Below are 25556 nucleotides of genomic sequence, written 5' to 3'. Positions count from 1 at the left end.
TCGAAGTTGTAGAAATCTGAGGCTGCCAAGTAATCACGTTTACAAATTTATCTCGGAGGTGGGACCTACGGACGCTAAATAACAGATTTCCGAGGAGCGCTGGAACGCAGCATCGTACTTTATACAGGATAAAACGCGGACGCAGTGAATAAAAGTCTTCCTACGGCGTCCTCCGAGGTCCAAAACAGAGCGCATCTACAATGGCTAAATACACACTGGGTATAGACATTGGAACCACGTCGATAAAAGTGGTGTTATTAGAAGTTTCTTCCAAAAAGATTGACTCGAGTCACTCTTTGCCGACTGCTTCAGATATCGTCGGTGGTAATGTGTTCCAGGTAAGCGGAGATGAACGGCAACACCGATCTATAACGTTAAAACGTTACCGTTCACACACGTTTTCCACGCAGGCGCACGAGCAGGATCCCGGGGAGATAATAATGGTTCTGAACCGGTGCGTCGCCCGGTTTCCCAGAGAAAAGCTCCGCAATGTCGGTACAGTCGGGGTGTCGGGGCAGATGCACGGGGTTCTGTTTTGGAAAGCAAAGACGGGTAAGAAGGGTCACGGCGAAGTTTACTTTTATAGAGAAGCACGTTCCTGCAATAGACCAAAGTCCCATGGACAAGGTGGAAGTCACCCAAAAACCTTAAACTTAAACGTAACCATCTAACATTATACCTTAACTTAACCATCTAACATTATACCTTAACTTAACCATCTAACATTATACCTTAACTTAGCCATCTAACATTATACCTAAACTTAACCATCTAACATTATAACTAAACTTAACCATCTAACATTATACCTTAACTTAACCATCTAACATTATAACTAAACTTAACCATCTAACATTATACCTTAACTTAACCATCTAACATTATAACTAAACTTAACCATCTAACATTATACCTAAACTTAAACATCTAACATTATACCTAAACTTAACCATCTAACATTATACCTAAACGTAACCATCTAACATTTACCTAAACTTAACCATCTAACATTTACCTAAACGTAACCATCTAACATTATACCTTAACTTAACCATCTAACATTATACCTTAACTTAACCATCTAACATTATACCTTAACTTAGCCATCTAACATTATACCTAAACTTAACCATCTAACATTATAACTAAACTTAACCATCTAACATTATACCTTAACTTAACCATCTAACATTATAACTAAACTTAACCATCTAACATTATACCTTAACTTAACCATCTAACATTATAACTAAACTTAACCATCTAACATTATACCTAAACTTAACCATCTAACATTATACCTAAACTTAACCATCTAACATTATACCTAAACGTAACCATCTAACATTTACCTAAACTTAACCATCTAACATTATGCCTAAACTTAACCATCTAACATTTACCTAAACTTAACCATCTAACATTATAGCTAAACTTAACCATTTAACATTATACCTAAACTTAACCATCTAACATTATACCTAAACTTAACCATCTAACATTATACCTAAACGTAACCATCTAACATTTTCCTAAACTTAACCATCTAACATTTTCCTAAACTTAACCATCTAACATTTACCTAAACTTAACCATCTAACATTATACCTAAACTTAACCATCTAACATTATACCTTAACTTAACCGTCTAACATTATACCTAAACTTAACCATCTAACATTATACCTAAACTTAACCATCTAACATTATACCTAAACTTAACCATCTAACATTATACCTTAACTTAACCGTCTAACATTATACCTAAACTTAACCGTCTAACATTATACCTTAACTTAACCGTCTAACATTATACCTAAACGTAACCATCTAACATTATACCTAAACGTAACCATCTAACATTATACCTAAATGTAACCATCTAACATTATACCTAAACGTAACCATCTAACATTATACCTAAACGTAACCATCTAACATTATACCTAAACTTAACCGTCTAACATTATACCTAAACGTAACCATCTAACATTATACCTAAACGTAACCATCTAACATTATACCTAAATGTAACCATCTAACATTATACCTAAACGTAACCATCTAACATTATACCTAAACGTAACCATCTAACATTATACCTAAACTTAACCATCTAACATTATACCTAAACTTAACCATCTAACATTATAACTAAACTTAACCATCTAACATTTACCTAAACTTAACCATCTAACATTATGCCTAAACTTAACCATCTAACATTATACCTAAACGTAACCATCTAACATTTACCTAAACTTAACCATCTAACATTATGCCTAAACTTAACCATCTAACATTTACCTAAACTTAACCATCTAACATTATACCTAAACTTAACCATTTAACATTATACCTAAACTTAACCATCTAACATTATACCTAAACTTAACCATCTAACATTATACCTAAACTTAACCATCTAACATTATACCTAAACTTAACCATCTAACATTTACCTAAACTTAACCATCTAACATTATACCTAAACTTAACCATTTAACATTATACCTAAACTTAACCATCTAACATTATACCTTAACTTAACCGTCTAACATTATACCTAAACGTAACCATCTAACATTATACCTAAACTTAACCATCTAACATTATACCTAAACTTAACCATCTAACATTATACCTTAACTTAACCGTCTAACATTATACCTAAACGTAACCATCTAACATTATACCTAAACGTAACCATCTAACATTATACCTAAACTTAACCATCTAACATTCTACCTAAACTTACCGTCTAACATTCTACCTAAACTTAACCGTCTAACATTATACTTAAACTTAACCGTCTAACATTATACCTTAACTTAACCGTCTAACATTATACCTAAACTTAACCATCTAACATTATACTTTAACTTAACCGTCTAACATTATACCTAAACTTAACCGTCTAACATTCCACCTAAACTTAACCGTCTAACATTCTACCTAAAACTATAATTTGTTAAACACAAAGTAATATTTGGGTTAAATAAACCTTTAAAACTACAACTACTTGTACATAACATATTATTTGGGTGGACTTAACCTTTAAAACTACAAGTACTTGGAGATAAAGTAGTATTTGGTGGAATAAACCTGTAATACTATTAAGTACTTGTACATAAAGTAGTATTTGGTGGAATAAACCTTAAGTACATATACGTAATATAGTATTTGCTTTAAAACTGTAAGTACTTGTACATAACCTGGTATTTGTCTGGAATAAACCTCTATAACTATAAGTACTTGTAAATAAAGTAGTACTTGTTGGAATAAACCTATAAAACCATAACTTGTTGTACATAACGTGGTATTTGGGTGGAATTAACCTTTAAAACTATAAGTACTTGTACATAATGTGGTATTTGGTGGAATAAACCTTTTAAAGTACTTGTACATAATGTGGTATTTGGATGGAATAAACCTTTAAAACTATAATTCACTAGGTGGCGCTGTCCTGAAAAACTAGCGTCCTAGAAATGCAGTCCAGAAACTGCAGCCTCCTCTGTTGCAGGAACCTTCTATTGATATCGTAACAACTCCAACTGTACCGAGTACTGTAGTATGTTCCTGACAAGTGACATCAATGTCGCCACTAATCATATATGTAATAAAATATGTATAATATGTGTGGTTAACAAGATATAATATAAAGGACGCATTTAATCAAGTTCATTATCAGCATATAATTGCCAGCATGAGAATCTGCATCTGAAAATTCCAAGACTTTTCAGTAAGAAATAAATTGACGTCACGGTGGACGAAGCACACGAGGATCATATATAATTGTAGATTGTCAGTCAGGACGGGTACATTATTATTAACCTTTTTCATACAGGAACAGGCTGATCTTCTGCAAGGGAGACCTTTTCACACACGTGCACACAGTATATGCTCACAATGTGTAGAATTGACATTGAAGACATCTTAAAGGTGACATACAACAGTTCAAGGTCACAGTTCCAAGTGAGTCAATGGCTGACCCTCTTTAACTGTTCAAATGAGCTGTGTTATCCCGCAAACACGAATGTGTCCGGAAACGTGTACGTCCTGACTCCCGCCTCCGGACCAGGCTGTGATTGGTCCGGAGGACATTCCTTCACGGCCAGGGACGCCAGCCCGCTGGTCACGTGGCAGGACGGGCGCTGCGGCAGCGGCTTCCTGTCCTCCCTCCCGGAGCCGGAGTCCCACCTGGGCTTGGCCACGGGGTTCGGCTGCGCCACCGCCCTCTGGTACACGAGACACAGGTCAGCCTCCGCCCCTATGGCCACCGTGTATACGGTGGGGCATATTCAAGTTGGTGTTAAGTCACACTGTACAACGTGAAGATTGAGTGTTTTAAATCGCAGACCAAAGTTCCTCACCGACTTCACCGTGGCGGGGACCATACAAGACTACGTGGTGTCCATGCTGTGCGGTCTGGAGGAGTGCGTGATGAGCGACCAGAACGCAGCCAGCTGGGGTTACTTTAGCACCGCCACCAACCGGTGGAATGCCGAAATGTATGTGTTTGTCCTTAAAGTTCTGAGGTGTGCGTGTGCGGCGGGATTCCCTCCGGTATTAGCCGGGGCGTGAACACCGGCGGTGGAATGCGCAGGTTTTGCTTTTGTTTAACTGCAACCGCTTCGCAAGTCGTGTGGTTTACATACTTACAGTGTTGTTCACCGTTCAGTTTGTGTGGGCTAACACGTTTTGTGTGTGTGTGTGTGTGTGTGTGTGTGCATGCTGTAGTCTAGAGGGCGCCGGCTTCCCTTTGCACCTGCTCCCCCGGTGCGTGGCGTCCGGTAGCTTGGCCGGGCACACGCTGTCTGAGTGGCACGGCGTTCCCGCCCGCACGCCGGTGGGGGCCGCGCTGGGAGATTTCCAGTGCTCCGTCTATTCCTGCATGACAGCCAGGACGGACGCAGGTAAAAAAAAACAACGCGCACGGTGCTCTGTTCAGGGTTCCTAAGGGTCACGGAGTTTCTGGAAAATAAAATAGAACTCCACCAAGGATAGTAATGGATTTTTTAAAGGTTGTTTTCTTTCTTTCTTGGCCACAGGATGTAATTTTTTGCAAAATTGTGTCATAGTTTGGCACAGAAAGGGTCCTTACAAATGAGAAATTGGCGTTATTTATGTATTTTACACTCAATGTAAAAGCCGTTTTATTTATTTATTTTATTTTATTTATTTCATTTTATTTATTTTTATTTTGTGGGTTATGGAATTTGGTCATCAGGTCTCAGGGGAAATGTTTTGGAATTTCTCCCTGCGTTTAGAGCGGGAACCCCGCCTCAGTGTTTTTTTTTTTTTTTAGATTGAGGTAACCTTGCATTTGTCTGTCATCTAGTGCTCAACATCAGCACCTCGGCTCAGCTGACCTACGCCATGCCGGGTGATTTCCAGCCTCCAGATGCTCCTCAGCCCTCCTCCCCCATCTCGTACTTCCCCTACTTCGACGGATCTTACCTGGCGGTGGCGGCGTCACTCAACGGGGGAAACGCGCTGGCCACTTTCGTGGGGACAATTAGCGCGTGGATGAAAGAGCTCGGTATGTATTTACACCTTGATTTTATATGTATTTTCACAGATTATATGTACATTAAATTCGATTATTATTTCCCATCTCATCCAGGTGTGGATATCGGCGGCGACGCCACCTTGTACGAGAAGTTAATCGGTTGCGCCCTGAACCAGGAAACCAGTGACTTGAAGGTGAGTCCCACGGTCCTGGGGGAGAGACACGCCCCTCTGGGCCTGGGCCGCGTGACCGACATCTCCGCCTCCAACCTCTCCCTGGGCCACGTGACCAGGGCCCTGTGCCGCGGCGTCCTGGAGAACCTCGCCTCCATGATGCCCGCCGCCGCCCTGCAGGAGGCGGGGGTGAGGCGGATCGTCGGGAGCGGGAGCGCCCTGGCACGGAACGAGGTGCTGAGGCAGGAGGCACGCAGGGCGTTCCCGCAGCCGGTGGAGTTCGGACGGGACGTGGACGCCGCTCTCGGGGCGGCGTTGTTTTTCTGTGATCGGTTTTGAATAAGAATTCAAATCAACAGGGTTTTACTTGTATTTTTAATGTGAATAATTGAGACTGTAGACCAACACCACAAACTGCACTGGCTCAAAATGGTCCGCTCTGTACATGTCATATATCCATATACTGTATATAATATGCACAACATTACATTCTGCCTAGCAACGTTGTTCCAACAATGTTGCAGAAATTAAATATCACTCAATTAGAGGGGTGGCAATGTTTTTTTTTTATGTAAATAATGGCCAACATCACAAACCTCCCCAAGTGCATCACAGATCATGTCGCTGTTATCAGTAGGTGGGGGCGGGCGGGTGCTGTTGGAGCTGGATGTCTGTGTGCTTCTGGCAGTGGCTGCCCTCTACAACCTCAATCTGTAAATCTTGCCCTACTCTGACACAACCTAATTCCTTTAGTCGAAACCCTTATCTGACAAAAATCAAATATACCGATCGGAGCGGCCTTTTGTCCCTTCTCGTGGTGGCTGATTTGAGAGTAGTACTTCTGTGGATTGATACTGCCTGGCTTTGAGCAGCAAAAATGAGGGATGTCCAAAAAATGTTGAAACCGAAATGGCTTTATTCCAGGTTTACAAAAATAAAACGAATGGATCTTTAATACTTTGTAGAACGCACGCAGTCAAACAGAATTGCAACAAGCAACTAAGACCAGGCGTTAAAAGCTGTGAGCCTCCCAATCAGCAAGAGCCCTCTCTGGGCCGGACCTCCACCCCCTCCCCCCCACGCCTGTAGAGGGTGGCAAAACACACGAGTGACAAAACGAGAACGGGCTTCTACACCGATAATCACACGAAACGGAAAAAGTGCATTTGGAAGGAAAAAAACCCCAAACGGATCCGCCCCCAAGCACCCCATCCCGTCCGCATTATACTGTAAATAAGGTTCTCCGCCGGTGAAGACCCCCGGAATCAGCTTCTCCCCGCCAGACCTGAGGTTTTGCTTTGAGACGCAGGATATTGATCGAGAAAATCACCCGGCTCCAAGATTGCCGTCTCTGTTCTTCGCCCGCGTTGCCATGCCGACCTTCCGTACATTGCTGAGTGCGCGCGTCAATATCAACAACAGCAACAGTATCTGCGTCCCCCCAGCCCCGAGCCGGCCCCTCCAGCGCGGCCCCCGTTCATACCTCATGTGTCATACCTGCTGTCCAGTATCATACGATACCAACGGTTTTACTTGAATTTAATTTCTTGAATAATTATTGAATCTGTCTTCATTCACCGTTTTTTCTGAATAGACAAATAGGAAAGAAATTCAGTGTTATTAATCAGCTGGTGAAATTGTCATTTTGTTTTTTTTTCCATTATTTAAAAAATAAAATCATTTGCCTTTTATCTGGTAAAACATTTGTTGCGCAAGTTTTTAAATCGTGTCCCTCTTCTGAGCAACTGAGCATTTTAAGACGTTAGTATTTCTACTGTTAGGTCCTAGATGACTGTATTCTGTCTGTATTATCCTAAACCCTTTTGTTGCGAGCTGAGTGAGAAAGCTGTTAATGTCGGCACGTGTTGCAAGGCACACCCTTTATTTCAGTGAGATTTCTTGGTTGAATAAAAAAAGAAATGAAATATCACGAGATCAGGCAAACCCATCGACAGAAATGTGTGTCTCCCAGTTTGGATGAATAACGAAAGGAAGAGAGTCAAACAGATTCAAGCGACCGGCTGAACGGCGTCAGTTTGGGGTTTTACACCGCACGCTCAGTCTGCCACCAACACGTCCTCACAGGAAGCTGCACAAAACTGACAGGGACACGAGATGAATATTCAGAAGCATAAGCTGCCTAAAGACTAGATTAGCCTTTCTTCCTGAATACAGTTTTCTCTTCTTTTTATCTCTGATGCCATTTTAAGTTCTCAAGGCTCAATGATCCTGGTGTTGAACTACAACTCATCAGCGAGGCTTGATTTATACCAATAAAAGATGTTTGGTTGCTTATGATGCACGCTCTAATTATCTAACCAAATATGTTCCACGCATGGTACAGTGCTGTACAACCACTCAGCCCTGCTGTGTGGAGAGCGTTGTGGTCAATACAACATTAGTCGTGCATCCTGTTAGCTCCGTCTTCCTGCTCTCTGCAGATGGACACATTATCTGCCTTTACCTCGGTCGCTCCATCATATGATCTCCATTCGACAAGAGGAAGCGTTACGCAGCCACCCACGGCCACCGCCCCTCCTTCCACGACCCTGCACAACACTCGGGGCTCGGAGAAGAGCGTTCTTTTATTTTCGACGCAGAGAAGAAACCGGGAAGACTCCAGGCCTTTCTGTTGGGCGCTGTGCGGACGTTTCCCTTTTGCCGTTGGAATTCCCACTCGTGAGTAAAAATATGTTCCCGGGGGCGTGCGGGGTTGGGGCGTGATACCTCACACAAATTGCTGTTTTGAAATGATGCAAAACTGTTGACGCCACTGTCACACACGCGCCTCAAAGGCGGTGTCCTGTGACCGCGGGGGGAAAGGAGTGCGAGAGGTCTTTGCGGGTGGAGTCGATGTCGAGGTGTGTTTTTTTAATGTAAGATGTGCAGTGGATGGAACGCTGACGGCGCCTGCCGTGGTTGGAGTCTTCAGGTTTGGGCTTCAGAGACACTACATGGTCAGCGAGATGCACAGGGGCCTCGCGGTTTAGGACCCCTTCATTGTCCGTCTGGCTGCTTGCGCTGTCATCCCCAAACCCGCCCGTGTACGGGGGGGTAGGTCCGCGGAGCCAATGTCTTGGGGGAACGTGTCCGGGGGGAGAATCCTTGGATGTTGAAACAAGACTTTGTAAATGATGCATCAGGATGTCATCCATACTGTCGATGTCGGCTTTTTCAATAGGTGAAATGAAACTGGCGTTTTGCCCGACGTGGCACCCTGGGCGCCAAAGTCACGCTGCTGTGCGGTCACCCCCTTCCCCATTCTGTCAGACAGGAATAGAAGTGGGAACAGAAACCAGAGCTGGGTTCATCCGTGCTCCTCCTGTGTCCCCCGGGCTTTTCCAGTCTCCAAAGACAATGTTATCGATTTTTTAAATTGGATCAGCGCATCTCTGAGCGGGAAATCAGGAATATTTGTACTTGTAGGGCACTCTCCGCTGCCGCACTGAGAAACCTTTGTGTATGTAAAGGAGAAATGACCAAAAAAGTGTGATGTTTGGTGCCGCCACTTCTTCTAAATAAACTTCTTTGTTAGTCGCTCGGAGAGGCCGTCACGTGTCACGTCATATGCCCTTAAAGAGCAGGAAACCTTTTTTTTTTTTTTTTTCCTTTTGTGGAAAAACGGAGGAAGAAAACACTACATCCCGTGCAATTTGAGATCATCTCCTCTGAAATCTATGATAGGAGTGGAAGACTGGAACGAATGTTCTCAAACTCTTTTTTGATTGGGCCTCCTTGGTAGACTGAACTCTGGCAAGGACCGAAAATAAAAAGGTTGTACACGCTTTATCTTCCTCCAGTAAATGGCTGTGTGGTTTATTATAATAATAGTAATAATAATAAGTACAAAAAAATAACACTATAGTAAGGTTAACCATACATATTTGGTGGGGGGAACAAACAAAAAATTATAATTTAACAAAGAAAAATTGCTGCGGATCCCCTGTAATTGCTGTGGACCATAAGGGGGAGTGTATGTGTGTGTGTGTGTATATATATATATATATATATATACAGTATATATATGTATATATATATATATACATATCTATACTTTTTTTTTTTCATTATTTGTATTTTGTTGGAGGCTGCGGCCCCAAAAGTAATTGCTGGGGGTCCGCAGAAAAATAAAGAAATTAAACCAAATTTAAAAAAAAACTTTTTGCTCTGGACCCCCTTCCAAGGAATCCCTGTTTTGAAGATCCCCATTGGGGCTGCAGGCTGCGTATTGGGAACCCTTGGACCAGAATGTCAAATTTCACCCCTCCCCGCCCTGTCCCCGAGTTAAATGTATGTCCAGCGCTAACTGCTGCTTTAAACTTGCGTCTCCTAGGTCCAGAGCCGGAGGACAAGATGAACGGGTCCCGGAGCCCGGCGGGGCCGTCCGGCTTCTCCCTGGAGACGGACGACAGGACAGAGGAGGAGCGGGCCCAGGGCAAAGCGCCCAGGAAGAAGCGCCTGGCCTCGGCGCTGTGCATGAGCAGCACGGAAGACCCCATGGACACTGATTACCAGGAGGAAATGGAGAAGGCCAAGCCAAAGATCAAATTCAATCTCAACTTTGACAAGTGAGACAGCGCAGGTCCTCAGTCCTTCAGCCTCTTCTGAACCTGCATCCTCAAGCAGCAGAACCAAGCCCCCGCATCACTACTTGACATATTCAAGAGGGGACGACTTTTAGTCCGTTGTACATGTATATGTAAAGGGCATACTCAGACCTTTTACTTAGTAGAAGTAGAAGTACCTTTACGTAAAAATACCACGTTGATATTTTGACTGAACTAAAAGTACTTGCTCCTAAAGGTACAAAGTTCTTAAAGTAAAGGTGCTTGACATGTCCGGTCCCCTGATGAACATTATGAATTATGATTATTATTTTATTATTATTATGATATATTTTTTAAATCGTTACATTTATTTTTTTAACCCCCTCTATAATATGGCATAAAGTAATGTTGTACATTTTCTCTGCAGATCACAATTTACAAAAAACGGTACAGATGTGTCATAGCAATTAACGATATATGCAAATATAAATACCGATTTTTTTTTTTTGTTTGTTTTTATTTAAAAAAATGTAAGTAATGCGACCGTGTTAGAAATGTAACAGAGTGGAAAAACTGTAGACATGTGCTTTGAAATATAGTGGAGTAAAAGTAGAAAAGCACTCTCGCAGATACTTGAAAAATGTATTGAAGTTCTAGTTTACTGCATTAAATAAATGCAGTCATGTGAGTGCAGTCGCTGTTAAAAAGAGCAGGAAGTGACGATCTGAGAGGATTTCCTTCAATTTGACCTTCAGTTTCACCTGTGCCATGACAGCCACATGCTGTGGTCCACTCCAAATGGACCAGCGTCCCGGTGTTGGCTCGGGACCCGCCTGTTGAGAAACCACAACTCAGCTGTAGCACTGTCCTGGGATTATGGGATGGAGGGTGTGGAGTAAAGCTGAGAGGCTAGCAGTAGCACTTCTGTTGAATATTGATTATTCTGAATTATTCTCGTATTTATTGATTTATTGACTAATTTATTTATTTATATATATATATATATATATATATATATATATATATATATATATATATATATATATATATAAATTAGTCTATATATATATATATTTATTTGTTTGTTTGTTTGTTTGTTTATTTATTTTTTTCCTTCATAGTTTCACCGTGATTTTATAATAATAATAATAACATGTCATAAAAGCTCAATAAGGAGGATTATAATAATATCATGACAGCACCGAAACGTTAACTCCTGCTTTTGTGATCTGCTTGTTCAACAGAGCATTTAAGCGTCTTCTGCAGCGTGTGACGTGAATTTGTGTTTGCAGAGGAATCAGCGGGGTGGAGGAGGGTGAGGAGGGGAGGTTCGACATCAAGCGGCTGTTTGCGGCGGCGTCGAGCGGCGACGTGATGGAGCTGGACGGTCTGCACCAGTACCTGCACCGCAGCATGAAGCTGCTGTCCAACACTGAGTGTGAGGACCACGAGAACCATCACAACACCATCACAACACCATCACAACACCATCACAGCACCTGACAAACCTCTCTCTCTCTCTGTCTCTCTCTCTCTCTATCTCTCAATTCAGTTCATTCAAAGGGGCTTTATTTTCATGGGAAACAGGTGTTTACATTGTCAAAGCAAGTGTGAAAGTGACAAAAAAAAATGTACATACATGGAAGAATTGTGATTGTGCTGACAAATATATTTATATTTATATATTTTTATATATATACTGTATATATATATATATTTTTTTTTTACTATATATGTAATATAATATATATATATATATATACACTGTATATATAGTATAGTATACATATATATATATAATATATATATATATATATATATATATATATATATATATATATATATATATATATATATATATATATATATATATATACTATACTATATATATCTAGTAAAAACAGAAAAAGTAAACTTGCTAAAAAAATACAAACAAGTGAGTACTGTATAAACTGCAACCTTTTTTTCCTTGAAATGGATGTATTTAAAAATATTTGTTCTGTATGTATGTACAGCAAGTATATGTCCAGGGAACGGCACAGTGCAAATGGTCAGTGCAGGAATACACAGGTGACGGACAGTCTTCACGGCGCTCGTGTTCCACCGGACACGCCCTTTCCCCCGCTCACAACAGCTCCCGAGCGATGCTGCTGTGTTTGCACCTTGCCGTGTTTCTCCGCCGGATATGGACGTTTTTTTTTCTTACCATCCATGTTTTCAAAGTGTTTCTGGGTGGTTGTAGTGTGTGGGTAGTGTACCCGATGTCTTGGTCCAGTTGGATGGCGGTTGGGACAGGGCAGCTGGGTTTCCACCTCCTGCCGGGTGTAGCTGGGGTGGAGCCCGGTCCGCCTCGGCCTCTCCCCACGGCGAGGCTGTGGCGAGAGGCCGAGTCTAGACGTGGTCGAGGATTTCCTTCGTTTTGGATCGGTCAGCGCGGTCAGGTAACCTGCCACCGAGTATTCTCTGTTAGGGGCTAAATAGCAATCCAGTTTGCTCTGGTTTTTAGTTGATTCTTTCCAATGTGTCAAATAGTTTTCTCTCTCCTCTCCTATAATTTGGTTGAGTCTCGAGGGGTTTATGTCCGGCGGCTCTGCTTGTCTCCTGGAAGCAGCTGGCTGAGGGGGCTTCTCTCTCTCTCTCTGGAGGTCAGGGCCTTGTTATGGAGTGTGTCGGGGTCACTTTACTTCAGGTGACTATAACATTTAAATGCTCCCTTTTGAATTTTTTTAAACAATTCTTCTCTGCATTCATTATTTGGAGTATTTCCATCCGACGCAGAGAATGTATTTGCGGAATTCTGCGGAGTCTCAATTTGGCGTTTGTCCCATTTTGTAAAAATCTTGTTTGGCGATCTGACCCCAGACCTGGCAACCCATGGAGGGAAAATAGATTCTAAAACAGGGTCCAGCGTTTGAAGCCGGGTTTGAACTGGGCTCTCCGGCTTGACGTTCCTTCTGATGGCGTAAAAAACCCTTCTTGCCTGTGTCTGTGGTGCCAGTGTGTAGTCCGAGGTAGGTCCAGTTTCTTGTAGGTTCTAGAGATTTGGGATCGACAAAGAATTCTTGGAAGATGGGGAAGAGGGTCCCGCTAAAGCCATTACCATTTTGAACCCTAAGAACAATATCTGTCGCAGTAATACCAACGAATAATCCGCAAAAACCCTGCGGGTATGACGGAGTGACACGCCTTATCGGTTCTGCCGTCAGATCAATCTCACGGCAAGAACGCCCTCATCAAGGCGCTGCTCAACCTCCGGGACGGGAAGAACAACACGGTGAAGTTCCTGCTGGACATCTCCGAGAAGATGGGCGACGTCAAGGAGTTTGTGAACGGGGCGTACACCAACAGTTACTACAAAGGTAACTCCACCTGGCGATGGAGGCCGGGGGCTCTCTCTCTCTCTCTCTCCAATAGGAATACATTACGGCGCTTCCTCTTTTGGACCATAAAAATAACATCCCTGGCAGTAAGACCAACGATTAATCCAAGTTGATCTCTCCTCTCTGTGGTTCTGCGGACACCAACACCACCACCACCACCACCACCACCAGGCCAGACAGCTCTGCACGTCGCCATCGAGAGGAGAAGCAGCTCCTATGTCCAGCTGCTGCTCAGTCGAGGAGCTAATGTCCACGCTAAGGCCTGTGGGAAATTCTTCCAGCCACACCATGGCCCCAGCTTCTACTTTGGTGAGGAACTTCCACATTACATCAGAATATGTAATAATTGATTCATAGATTTATGGCGTTATGCCTTTTTTTTCTGGCAACAGACTGATGTTTGTGCACTGTGCAATAGACAACTAATTAGCAAATAAATGAAAATGACATACATATATATAATATACACATTAATGATATCCATATTATATAACATTCTTTAAACTAGATTTATTTGTGTGTGTTGTGTGTGTGTGTGTGTGTGTGTGTGTGTGTGTGTGCGCGTGAAAAAAGCACATTCATTCATTCCGTGCCCTTTCCCTGGGGAACTCGTAACCTATAACGCCACTCTCCCTGTACTTCACTTTGATAAATGATGTACTATTGTATAATTATTATTATTATTATTATTATTATTATTAGTGGTCAAGCCTGTTTTTATTCTCCTTGGCATTTTTCGGGCTAAAAGTGTCTGGAACACATCAACCGCTGCACCCACAGACATGGTCGAGGCATCGTTAGAACATCGTCGTCGCAGACATCTCGTTGTTCAAGCTTCATCCATATCAATCTACATTCAGAGAAGGAATTTACTGGAAGTAGCCGACCATTGGTGCGTCACCGACACGCCAAGGGGGTAAAACTCGCGGTCGGGTGGTGGAGCCAGATGAGTTTGTGAGTAAGACGCTTTGTGACATCACCATCCAACGCCTTCTAAATGTGCAGGTTGTGGTTACAAACGTCCATTTGCATCGTGCAAACTGCGTAGTGTAGACTCCATCACTCTAGTGGTTACACACTGTGTGTGTGTGTGTGTGTGTGTGTGTATGTGTGTGTGTGTGTGTGTGTGTTACCGGCTTGACGTGGGCAGGGCTTTTTGTAAATGAAGGCACTGATTGCAGACGGTGAAGAGACGACTGTTCTGCACCCTCATACAGAGAACTGCAGTCGTCCAACCGAGATGTAATGAAAGCATGAATACCTCTCTCAAAACCTTTGCGAGAGAGACGTAGGGCTTTACCTGGGCTAGAAGTCTGAACTAAAAAAAGCAACGTTTGACAACTGAACTTATCTGTTTATCAAGTTTGAAGGAGCTGTCCAAAGTCACACCAAGATTCTTAACAGAGGAGCGACTGTAAGAGGCTACAGGGCCGAGAATAGGATGGGAGCCTTCCAGTTGGTCAGGTCGTCCAAACGTAACTATCTCAGCCTTATTTTCGTTGAGATTAAGGAAGTTCAAATCCATCCAAGTTTCTTTTTTTAAGCAGTTCAGTAGAGGCTACATTTAATCGTTGCTTTTAGTTTTTCTTCAGAAGATAGATTTGTATAGCATCAGCAAAGCAATGAAAAGGGATATTGTGTTTCTTGAAATGGGACCCCAAGGTCAGTGTATGCGACGAAAAGAGGGCGGGGCCCAAAATGGAGCCTTGCGGGACGCCACAGGTAAGTGGGGCCGCGGTTGAAGAATATTCGCTGAGGTGAACCGGGAAACTCCTTTCTGTCAGGTACGACCGGAACCATTTGAGGGCAGTATCTCTGATGCCGACCAAGTGCTCAAGATGTGATGAGTATGATGTCATGAAGTATGATCGTATGATCCACGGTGTCAAAGCTCTTAAAGCACCAGGATAACAGGGTTTCCTGAATCAGCGCTAAGGGATAGATCATTAAACACTCTTAAAAGAACTGTTTCAGTGCTATGGCGTGGTTTAAAAAAAGACTGTAACGTCTCGCGAACGCCAAGGTTGTCTCAAAATGTTTAACTGTTTTAGCAGTTTTAACGGCTCTCTGGTATTCTGATAGGCAGTCCCGTGAAACCCCCAGGGAGACCTGGCGAGACGGCTTGTCCCTTTTTTTCCACTTTCTCTCAGCTCGTCTACATGCGCCACTGATAGACGCGGGGTAATCGTCATTCAGCAAAGGCTCTGAAAGTGTTTCAGTGCGTTTGGTCCTACAAGGGGCAGGGGTGTCCAAATTGTCACCGCAAAAAGGGCGGTAAGCTCCCCCCCACTGATATCACAGCAGCCATCCGGTGTGTAAGGCATGGAGTCTTTGAAACTATGTGAAAGGTGCAACGTTGTTAGAGGGTTAATCGCTCGCATGGAAATGGAAATGTTACACCTGTAGGTACGGTCAGGAGGCACCACACCCGCACTATGTGGTTTACTAGTAATAATAATAATAATAATAATAATAATAATAAATGTGAAAATCTTGCAACAAAAAAACTCAACATAGCAAGGTAAACCATACATACATTGGTGGGGGGAACAAAACACAACAAACAAAAAATAATTAAAAAAATAAAAATAAAATTGCTGTGGCCCCCAAGGAAATTGGGGTTGGTGAAGCCTGAGGCAAACTGCCAGAAATCAGAATCCTTTTATTCTCTTTCAAAAGAAAGCAGTGTCAATGAAATAAAACAACAAAGCAAATGGAGCAGCTTGATCCTTTCTCCGCAGGGGAGCTGCCTCTCTCGCTGGCGGCCTGCACCAACCAGCCAGACCTGGTGGACTTCCTGATGGAGAACGAGCATCAGCGGGCGGACGTTCGGGAGCAGGACTCGCATGGGAACACGGTGCTGCACGCACTGGTGGTGGTGGGCGACAACACCCAGGAGAACACGGACTTCGTGTCCACCATGTACGACCAGATCCTCACCAACGCAGCACGCCTCCATCCCAAGTGGAAACTGGAGGACATAGAGAACAAGCAGGGGCTGACTCCTCTCAAACTGGCTGCCAAGACCGGGAAGATCGGGGTGAACACCCCTTTATCTGCCTGCAAAAAACTGCCTGAAGGGTTTCAAATTTAACTTCAACCGTGGTCCTGTTTTCCTGCTAATCCACGGCTTCCTTCCTGTAGATCTTTCGGCACATTCTGAATCGGGGTTTCACGGAGAGCCACACCAAGCACCTGTCCCGCAAGTTCACCGAGTGGGTGTATGGGCCAGTGCACTCCTCGCTGTACGACCTGGCCTCGCTGGACTCTTATCAAGACCAGTCCGTCCTGGAGATCCTGGTCTATGGGAGCGGCATTCCCGTGAGTGGAACCGCCGCCATTCGGCGCCTGGAGCACATCACCGCTGACGTCTCATAAGAATGTGCGCCCTCTACCTCCCTGGAACAGTGCACAGAGTGAACTGCACGGACACACATAGTTTATTTATCAGGAAGGTTTAAATCCATTATCAAGGGCAGCGAATTTAACCCTGTCGGTCACTATAACATTTCATCAACATCCTTTGTATAACACAACACTGTGGTTTCGGCGCCATCTGCAGGTGTGGAGAGCCAGCACTGGCAACTGGCAGGGGACGCAGCTGCAGAAGATTGAGGTGATTAGCAGAGGATTCGAAAACTGCTGTGGTTCCACCTCTCGCCCCCTCTCTCTCCTGAGAGCGAGGCTGGACTCCTACTGCAGATCTGTGAGACAATGGTGACGTTGATCTGAAAAGACAAGAATAAACGCCCAGCACAGTCTGGTTCCCTTTGTACCTGCCTCCTACTCCACCCAGGGACAGTGCTAATGACCTCAATCTTCTGCAGCTGCGTCCCCTGCCAGTTGCCCGTGCTGGCTCTCCCCACCTGCAGATGCCGGCAATACCACTCCCCACGACCACACACGTTCGTCTCACTATTACCACTCTGCTGCCGCTTCTCACTGCGTGAACAGCGGCCAATAAATAAAATATGAACTCAAATAACCAACCAGTAACCAAATAAATAAATTCAATGGGACGGGGATTTCCGATTCCCACCGCGTGATTTCCTTTCCAGAACCGCCACGAGATGCTGGAGAGCCAGCCTCTGAGCAGACTCCTGGAGGAGAAATGGGAGCGGTTTGCCAGGAGTATCTTCTTCTTCAACTTCCTGGTGTACCTCTGTTACCTCTGCGTCTTCACCGCCATCGCCTACAACAAGAGGGAAGGCGAGGTGGGCGTGTGCTCCCCGGCATCCCCCCCCCCCTCCTATATTTTTTTAAACAACGACGCTGCTGTTTTTCCAAATGAGCAATGTCCTTGATTTGTGTGTCCCCAGCCTCCATTCCCCCTTGACCACAGCGTGGAGGGTTACCTGTACCATTCCGGGCAGCTGCTGGTGGCGCTGGCCTCCTGCTACTTCTTCATCAGGGGGGTACGTTGCAGCGACGCAATGCAAATTAAAATGTCTGAAATATTTGGATGAATCGAATGCAGCGGGATTCAAACGGGGTGTGAGAGATATAAGTATTTCAATATATATACACTTTTTCCCTTTCACACTTAAGTTGACACGGCTGTAATAACATTTTATTTATTTATTGTTTAAAAGATTTAAACTTTTTTTTAAACATATTTAATTAATTCATGCAAAGTAAATAGTCAGCCGTGTCATTAACTTTGCATGATCTAAAATTCATTTCAGTTCATTTCATTCATTTCTTCTGTGTTCATATAAAAAAAAAAAAACATTTCAATGACGCTGATCTAACGTGTCTTTTGAAATGGAAAACTGATCTAGATCATAGACATGAAGAGGAAGCGGCCGAAGCTGGAGACGCTGCTGGTTGACGGTTACTGTGAGATCCTTTTGTACGTTCTCCTGGTAAAAGAATATGTTACCATGCAAGAGCAAAGTGGAATAAAGATAGAAAAGTAGGATTCCTAGGTTCATGGCAGAGATAGATTCGCTGATATCCTGTTATGAGACTAGAAATCGCCTGCTTCCATTTTAGTTGTGGAACCTGGTGGGATAGTGGAACGTTGCAGTGAAGTGACTTAGTCGACTGTTCGACTGTAGCTCTTTAATCGAGGGTCAGATTATCCACATTACTAATGATTGTTTCTATAATATTTCTCTAATATCTTCTGAAAGCACCCTGGGTCATACCATCTCTTCTGTGCAGCTTCCTGCAGGCGTCCCTCTTCCTGGCCTCGGCCGCGCTGTACTGCTGCGGGCGGCAGGAGTACCTGGGCTTCCTGGTGCTGAGCCTGGCTCTGAGCTGGATCAACCTGCTGTACTTCTTCAGAGGATACGAACACCTGGGAATCTACAGCGTCATGATACAAAAGGTGCTGCTCAAAAAAGGGCCTTGCTTTTCAAATGACAGGGTTTATATCCGGGTGGTCTCACAAATCAGACTTTTTTCCCAAAAAAGATGGGAGCGGCGTTCCACTTTCTTTCACTTCCCGTATGTTTCGACCGGTCGTATCGCAGGGGGCGGGGCTCTGTTAGCAGCGTAACGTGGAATGAGTCCCTACTGGAAACAACCTGATCGACGTAGCATGGCTGACCATCGATCGCCAGGGACGAAACAACCTTTTTAGAAAAACAGAGCTGGGATCCCAGATCACTCCTGGGACACAAACTGCCGGCGCTGATGAATGCAACTTTTCCGAGTCCCGATATCCCGTCCGGACACCAACGCTCTGAGACAAAGTTCCTCTCAAGGTTTTTTGTGGTGTGGGGGTGGTGTGGTTTGAGCAGCCACACCTGTCTTGGGTCTAGGCATTTGGGCCTGGGATCAGGGTGGCTCTACACCTGTTGCTTGTTACAATAATCAACGAGCAACAGGTAAAACCCCCATCCCCACACACACACACACACACACACACACACACACACAGGAGAGGAGCCCTTGTACTCACTCTCTACAATAAACTGGTGTGGTTACAACATCTCTGCCGGTGTCTCTGTGTCGGAGGGCCCTGAAAATGCCACTCAGGTGGGGTGTGGCAGGTGGATCTGCCACAGTTTTAAATGGTCAGCACCGTGTAGACCGGACGCTGCGGAAGTACACTTAATAAAATCCTCATCCGTAAGCTCCATCTTGCCACTTCCAAGGAGTTTCTCGTGGCGGGGCTTGAAGCTTAAGCCGGCCCTCCGTCCAAAAAAGGAGCACGGGGATCCCAGATACTAGCTGGACTTTATTAAGATGCTGTTTTTACTTTGTTTCTAACTGTTCATACATATCCCGCTCTGCTGCAGCCCCTCACTGCGCTTCCACGCCCTCCGACGGGACGGACGGTTACGCCTCAAAATGTTTCATCTCCTTTTCGAAAAAAGGGGAGGTTGTACTATGAAGTTATAAATAACGGGACCCAATATATTAGTAAGACCTGGGTTGAAAAATGGGCAAACCTGTCCTTTAACACCGCTTCATGTAGGGCAGACGACTTTGGAACTGTGGTGTTTGAGGGTCTCAATGGGATGGAACTCAATCAGTTAATAGAGTTAGAATCAACCCCTCTGTTTCTCCTTCCAGATGATCCTCGGAGACATCATGCGCTTTCTCTTCGTCTACTTCGTCTTCCTCTTCGGATTCTCAGCAGGTATTCCATTATATGAGTTTCATTCCAAAACACTTGCCGCCGGCGGGAAACGACGGCTGTCTGCTCTTTCAATGTTTTGTTTACAAACTGTTCGTGTCTCTCTTTCGACGGGCTGCTGCTGCTCTAACACCCGGGAATTAAGAAAGTCTTGTCTTAGTCGTTTCTATTTTAAATAGAGGAATTTAAAATTATACTTCAAAGAACACCGACACCCCGCCGACTTCCTCCTCCACCCTCCTCCCCGTAGCCGTGGTGACGCTGCTGATCGAGCCGCCCGTCACCAACACCACGGGGCAGCAGGGGCGGCAGGGCAGCAGCCCGGGCCTCTATGGGCCCCTGAGCCCTGCCGAGGCAGAGGACTGCAAGAAGCCCACCTTCAGGAACATCTCCTACACCACCCTGGAGCTCTTCAAGTTCACCATTGGCATGGGCGACCTGGAGTTCACCGAGCGCTACCAGTACAAGGAGGTGTTCTACATCCTCCTCATCTCCTACATCATCCTCACCTACATCCTGCTGCTCAACATGCTCATCGCCCTGATGAGCCGCACCGTGGAGACCACCAGCGCTGAGAGCTCCAGCATCTGGAAGCTGCAGGTGGCTGCGCCGGGTTCCCTTTGTTCATTTAGCCGACAAATCCTGAAATGAAATCCCTTGGCTTTTTAAACGTACTCGAAAGTGATGAAAGAAGTTTGATTAACAACTGAGGCTGAAAGACGGCAAAAAGCCGAAAGAAACATCTATACACATAGTGCTGATTTGTATGAATATTCCTGGATTGGTCTTAAATGATTACTCTCACACTGACTACAAAGCACTGGACTGTATCTCAGATTTGATAAAAACTTAGTTTTGAGCTGCTCTCATATTCACACGTATAGGAAATTATAAATATTTTTTTGAATTCATTAAAAGATAAGAGAAAAAGTCAGAACCAATTCCCCATCTCTTTTTTAAATGGAGTTTGAATTGTGCCTGTATAACAGGAAACTGGTACAGTCGGGAATACTTACTGTGTGTGTGTGTGTGTGTGTGTGTGTGTGTGTGTGTGTGTGTGTGTGTGTGTGTGTGTTTTTTTTAGCGGGCCCTGACGATCCTGGACCTGGAGAAGTGGCTTCCTTGCTGCCTGAGGCAGAGTCTCCGCTCAGGGGTGGAGAAGGACTTGGGCTCAGCGGGTGGAGAAGACCTCCGCTGGTGCTTCAGGTGCAGCCCCCGTGCAGCTAGACAGAATAGAACATCAAGGACTTACCTGTTAAGAATGTATTGTCCTTTTACAGCTGTCATTCATTTATTATTTGACATCTATATATACATAAAATGATATTTATTAACATATATTATTTTTTTTTCCAAGTTATTATTTATTTATTTATTGTAAATATTCAATATTTTTTACTATATTTTATAACCTTTTTTACTGACAAAATCAAATATCACAATTATATACAGTAGATATACTGTATATTATATTTATACATCAATTTATAAAAGAAAAAACGCAGAATACCTCAATATCGATAATTTGGCGACATTTTGGGGATGACTATTGTAGCTGGCACCCTGGGGTGAAAATGATACGTCATTCACCATACTTGTATTGTTTTTTTCTGCAAATTATTATTCATAAATAATTTTTTCTAGTAATCCACTCAAGCCTCACCCATTTCAACATATGCTGTTTGTTGTGTGTTTGGCTCGACCTCAACCAATAACAATATGTCGTTCAGCCCTACCGTATAAATAGTGTTTCCCACCGATGCATCGCCTCTGAATGTGTTGACTATTATCGGACCCCAAAAACAGACCAGAGATGCAAAGTTTTTCCGTTTGGCCCGAAATCTAAACCACGGAGCACGTCCTCCCCGGCGGCCGATCGATGCGCCGTGCGGGCGACAGTAATCGGAGCGTGTGTGCTCCTGTTGTCTCAGAGTGTTGGACAAGAACTGGACCAAGTGGAACATCAACCTGGGCATCATCAACGAGGATCCCGGGAGCGGAGACGGGTTCAGGCCCACTGCCGGAGGACCGCCGGCGCAGAGAGGTACGGACGGGCGCGTTGAGGCTGAACGGGGAACGGCTGTTTTGTCGCCGTCCCCCGCGATGTGGAATACTGATTATTCCTAAACGTTCTTTTTTTGTTGGGTGTGCCGTAAACTGCATGAATGTTCCTTATAACCTTTATAACCTTCAATGCGATGGGACCCGTCTACAGGGTCTCTCGGCCTGCGAGAGAAAATTATCTTAAGGGACTAAAGCAAAAAGGTGTTTCTTCTTCTGTAAACATAGATTTTATTTATTGTTATTTAGCCTTTATTTAAACGGGGGGAGGGTCGTTGTCCGAGGACGCACACTTTTACAGCAACACCCCAGTCAGGCTTGGCGTTCTTGGTGACATACTCTGACTACTGGTCACCAACAGGAATTTCAACATAACAGCAACGCTCCTCTAGGGCCACACCCCGCGTTCCTTTTTCTCCTGCTTTATTCCCAAAACAAACGTAACATTTTCCAAGCAGGCAGGGAACGGTAATCAGTAGGTTTTAAGTAGTATTTTGCGAAATAAATCAAAAATTTGTCAGCTACAACTTTAACAAACAACCATTCAGTGTATTTGCGTCATGCACGTGCATGCGTCCTCTTTATTCCATTGTTGGTGGCAGGGTCCGCCTTTCCCGCGAACAATGCAAAGATCACGCCCACGCAATAAATGAACGGCAGCCAAATTGAGTTTGAGCGAAGACGGGGCTAAAAACCCGGATGTTTAAAAAAGACGTTGCACTTTCGAACGGAATTCCGGGACTCGCAGTGCGATCCGCTCGGTCTGACGGCTCCCCCCGCTTTAAGCGGCGACGTGTGCGGTCGCCGTCCGAGTGGCGTGGCCAGAGACAGCCTTTAACGCCCTTTGCCCTCCCGTCCGCAGCCGGGACCTGGAGAGGCTTCCTCCGACACGTCACCCAGCGGCGCCGCCGGCCCCGGACCGGGCCCGGCCGCGAGCCCTCCCACCAGATGACGCCGCTGTGCAGCAGCCCGGTCTGAAGAGCTGCGAGGGACTCGAACCACACACACACACACACACACACACACACACACACCGTATCGCCGTTGGAGATGACATACAGTGGGGCAAAAAATAGTCAGCCACCAATTGTGCAAGTTCTCCCACTTAAAAAGATGAGAGAGGCCTGTTATTTTCATCATAGGTATACATCAACTATGAGAGACAAAATGAGAAAAAAAGAATCCAGAAAATCACATTGTCTAATTTTTAAAGAATTTATTTGCAAATGATGGTGTATTATAAGTATAAGTATTTGGTCAATCACAAAAGTTCATCTCAATACTTTGTTATATTCCCTTTGTTTGCAATGAAAGAGGTCAAACGTTTTCTGTAAGGCTTCACAAGGTTTTCACACACTGTTGCTGGTATTTTGTCCCGTTCCTCCATGCAGATCTCCTCTAGAGCAGTGATGTTTTGGGGCTGTCGCTGGGCAAGACGGACTTTCAACTACCTCCAAAGATTTTCTATGGGGTTGAGATCTGGAGACTGGCTAGGCCACTCCAGGACCTTGAAATGCTTCTTACGAACCCACTCCTTCGTTGCCCAGGCGGTGTGTTTGGGATCATGGTCATGCTGAAAGACCCAGCCACGTTTCATCTTCACTGCCCTTGCTGATGGAAGGAGGTTTTCACTCAAAATCTCACGATACATGGCCCCATTCATTCTTTCCTTTACACAGATCAGTCGTCCTGGTCCCTTTGCAGAAAAACAGCCCCAAAGCATGATGTTTCCACCCCCATGCTTCACAGGAGGTATGGTGTTCTTTGGATGCAACTCAGCTTTCTTTCTCCTCCAAACACGACAAGTTGAGTTTTTACCAAAAAGTTATATTTTTGTTTCATCTGACCATATGACATTCTCCCAATCCTCTTCTGGATCATCCAAATGCTCTCTAGCAAACTTCAGACGGGCCTGGACATGTACTGGCTTAAGCAGGGGGACACGTCTGGCACTGCAGGATTTGAGTCCCTGGCGGCGTAGTGTGTTACTGATGGTAGCCTTTGTTACTTTGGTCCCAGCTCTCTGCAGGTCATTCACTAGGTCCCCCCGTGTGGTTCTGGGATGTTTGCTCATGGTTCTTGTGATCATTTTGACCCCACGGGGTGAGATCTTGCGTGGAGCCCCAGATCGAGGGAGATTATCAGTGGTCTTGTATGTCAAGATTCAAGATTTTTTATTTGTCACATACATATACATACTTCCATACATATATGCAGTGAAATGTAATGTATGTCTTCCATTTTCTAATAATTGCTCCCACAGTTGATTTCTTCACAACAAGCTGCTTACCTATTGCAGATTCAGTCTTCCCAGCCTGGTGCAGGTCTACAATTTTGTTTCTGGTGTCCTTTGACAGCTCTTTGGTCTTGGCCATAGTGGAGTTTGGAGTGTGACTGTTTGAGGTTGTGGACAGATGTCTTTTATACTGATAACAAGTTCAAATAATACAGGTAACGAGTGGAGGACAGAGGAGCCTCTTAAAGAAAAAGTTACAGGTCTGTGAAAGCCAGAAATCTTGCTTGTTTGTAGGTGACCAAATACTTATTTTACCGAGGAATTAACCAATAAATTCATTAAAAATCCTACAATGTGATTTCCTGTATTCTTTCCCCCCATTCTGTCTCTCATAGTCGAAGTGTAGCTATGATGAAAATTACAGGCCTCTCTCATCTTTTTAAGTGGGAGAACTTGCACAATTGGTGGCTGACAATACTTTTTTGCCCCACTGTAACTGCTCCTGGTAGCATGTGTGGTGAGCTGTAATGCCAGTCATGTAGATGTGGACCTGCCGACTTCGCGGCTTTGTCTACTCTACTCCCCCTTTCTGTTTAACAGTCAGATCAGCATAAACCAATCCTTGATGTTAAAAAAACAAAACAAAAAAAAACAAACCCTGCAATCCCCAATTCAAGTGATGACACCCATTATAGTCACAATGTCAAATTGATAGTTTCCTCCTAAGTTGGTGTTTGGAGTGACAAAAAATGAGCTAGCGTCCGTTTACATCCAGAGGCATTACGAGGAAACGTGTCAAAGCATAAATTAGAACTTTATTTTATTATTACAATATTACAAAAAGAGTAGCACAACTCACACGCTCCCCTCCTCTTACCTGCCGCACAGAATGACAAAAGAAAGGCTGACGGACCTTCTTCCATTTCACAGCAATAGTACAAGAAACAAAGAAGGATTTAAGATTTAAATAACAAGCAAATCAAGTATTATAAATAGTCACAATTTTCAAACTGAAGCTCTGAAACTTGGAAGAAAATAAGTTACAGCCCAGTAACTAC

General features: G+C 44.1%; 2 protein-coding genes across 3 annotated transcripts; both read left to right on the top strand.

Moving 5' to 3' along the window:
• Nucleotides 1–200: 200 nt before the first annotated feature.
• shpk (sedoheptulokinase) lies at nt 201–7439 on the top strand (the record flags this gene model as incomplete). 2 transcript variants are annotated; one of them, XM_080013769.1, is made up of 8 exons in its annotated part: nt 201–338; nt 411–552; nt 4082–4256; nt 4359–4511; nt 4741–4916; nt 5342–5542; nt 5627–5706; nt 6651–7439. In XM_080013769.1, 8 exons carry the CDS (start codon nt 201–203, stop codon nt 6699–6701), a joined length of 1116 nt encoding a protein of 371 aa, XP_079869895.1. In that variant the 3' UTR covers nt 6702–7439. The 2 variants fall into 2 exon arrangements, with proteins under 2 accessions (XP_079869895.1, XP_079869894.1); XM_080013768.1 differs by having other exon boundaries at nt 5627–7439.
• Nucleotides 7440–10038: 2599 nt separating this feature from the next.
• On the top strand, nt 10039–23990 carry trpv1 (transient receptor potential cation channel, subfamily V, member 1; the record flags this gene model as incomplete). Its single annotated transcript, XM_080013547.1, has 15 exons — nt 10039–10253; nt 11525–11670; nt 13439–13591; nt 13784–13921; nt 16354–16652; nt 16757–16933; nt 17671–17826; nt 17932–18027; nt 18394–18464; nt 18779–18944; nt 20138–20204; nt 20452–20801; nt 21286–21407; nt 22133–22245; nt 23125–23990. 15 exons carry the CDS (start codon nt 10039–10041, stop codon nt 23238–23240), a joined length of 2385 nt encoding a protein of 794 aa, XP_079869673.1. The 3' UTR covers nt 23241–23990.
• Between the last annotated feature and the right edge of the window lie 1566 nt (nt 23991–25556).

This window comes from Zeus faber (assembly GCF_960531495.2).
Source record: "Zeus faber genome assembly, chromosome: 14".
Lineage (NCBI taxonomy): Eukaryota > Metazoa > Chordata > Actinopteri > Zeiformes > Zeidae > Zeus > Zeus faber.
The sequence above is the reverse complement of the archived record's forward strand: the minus strand, read 5'-3'. Positions and strand labels throughout refer to the sequence as shown.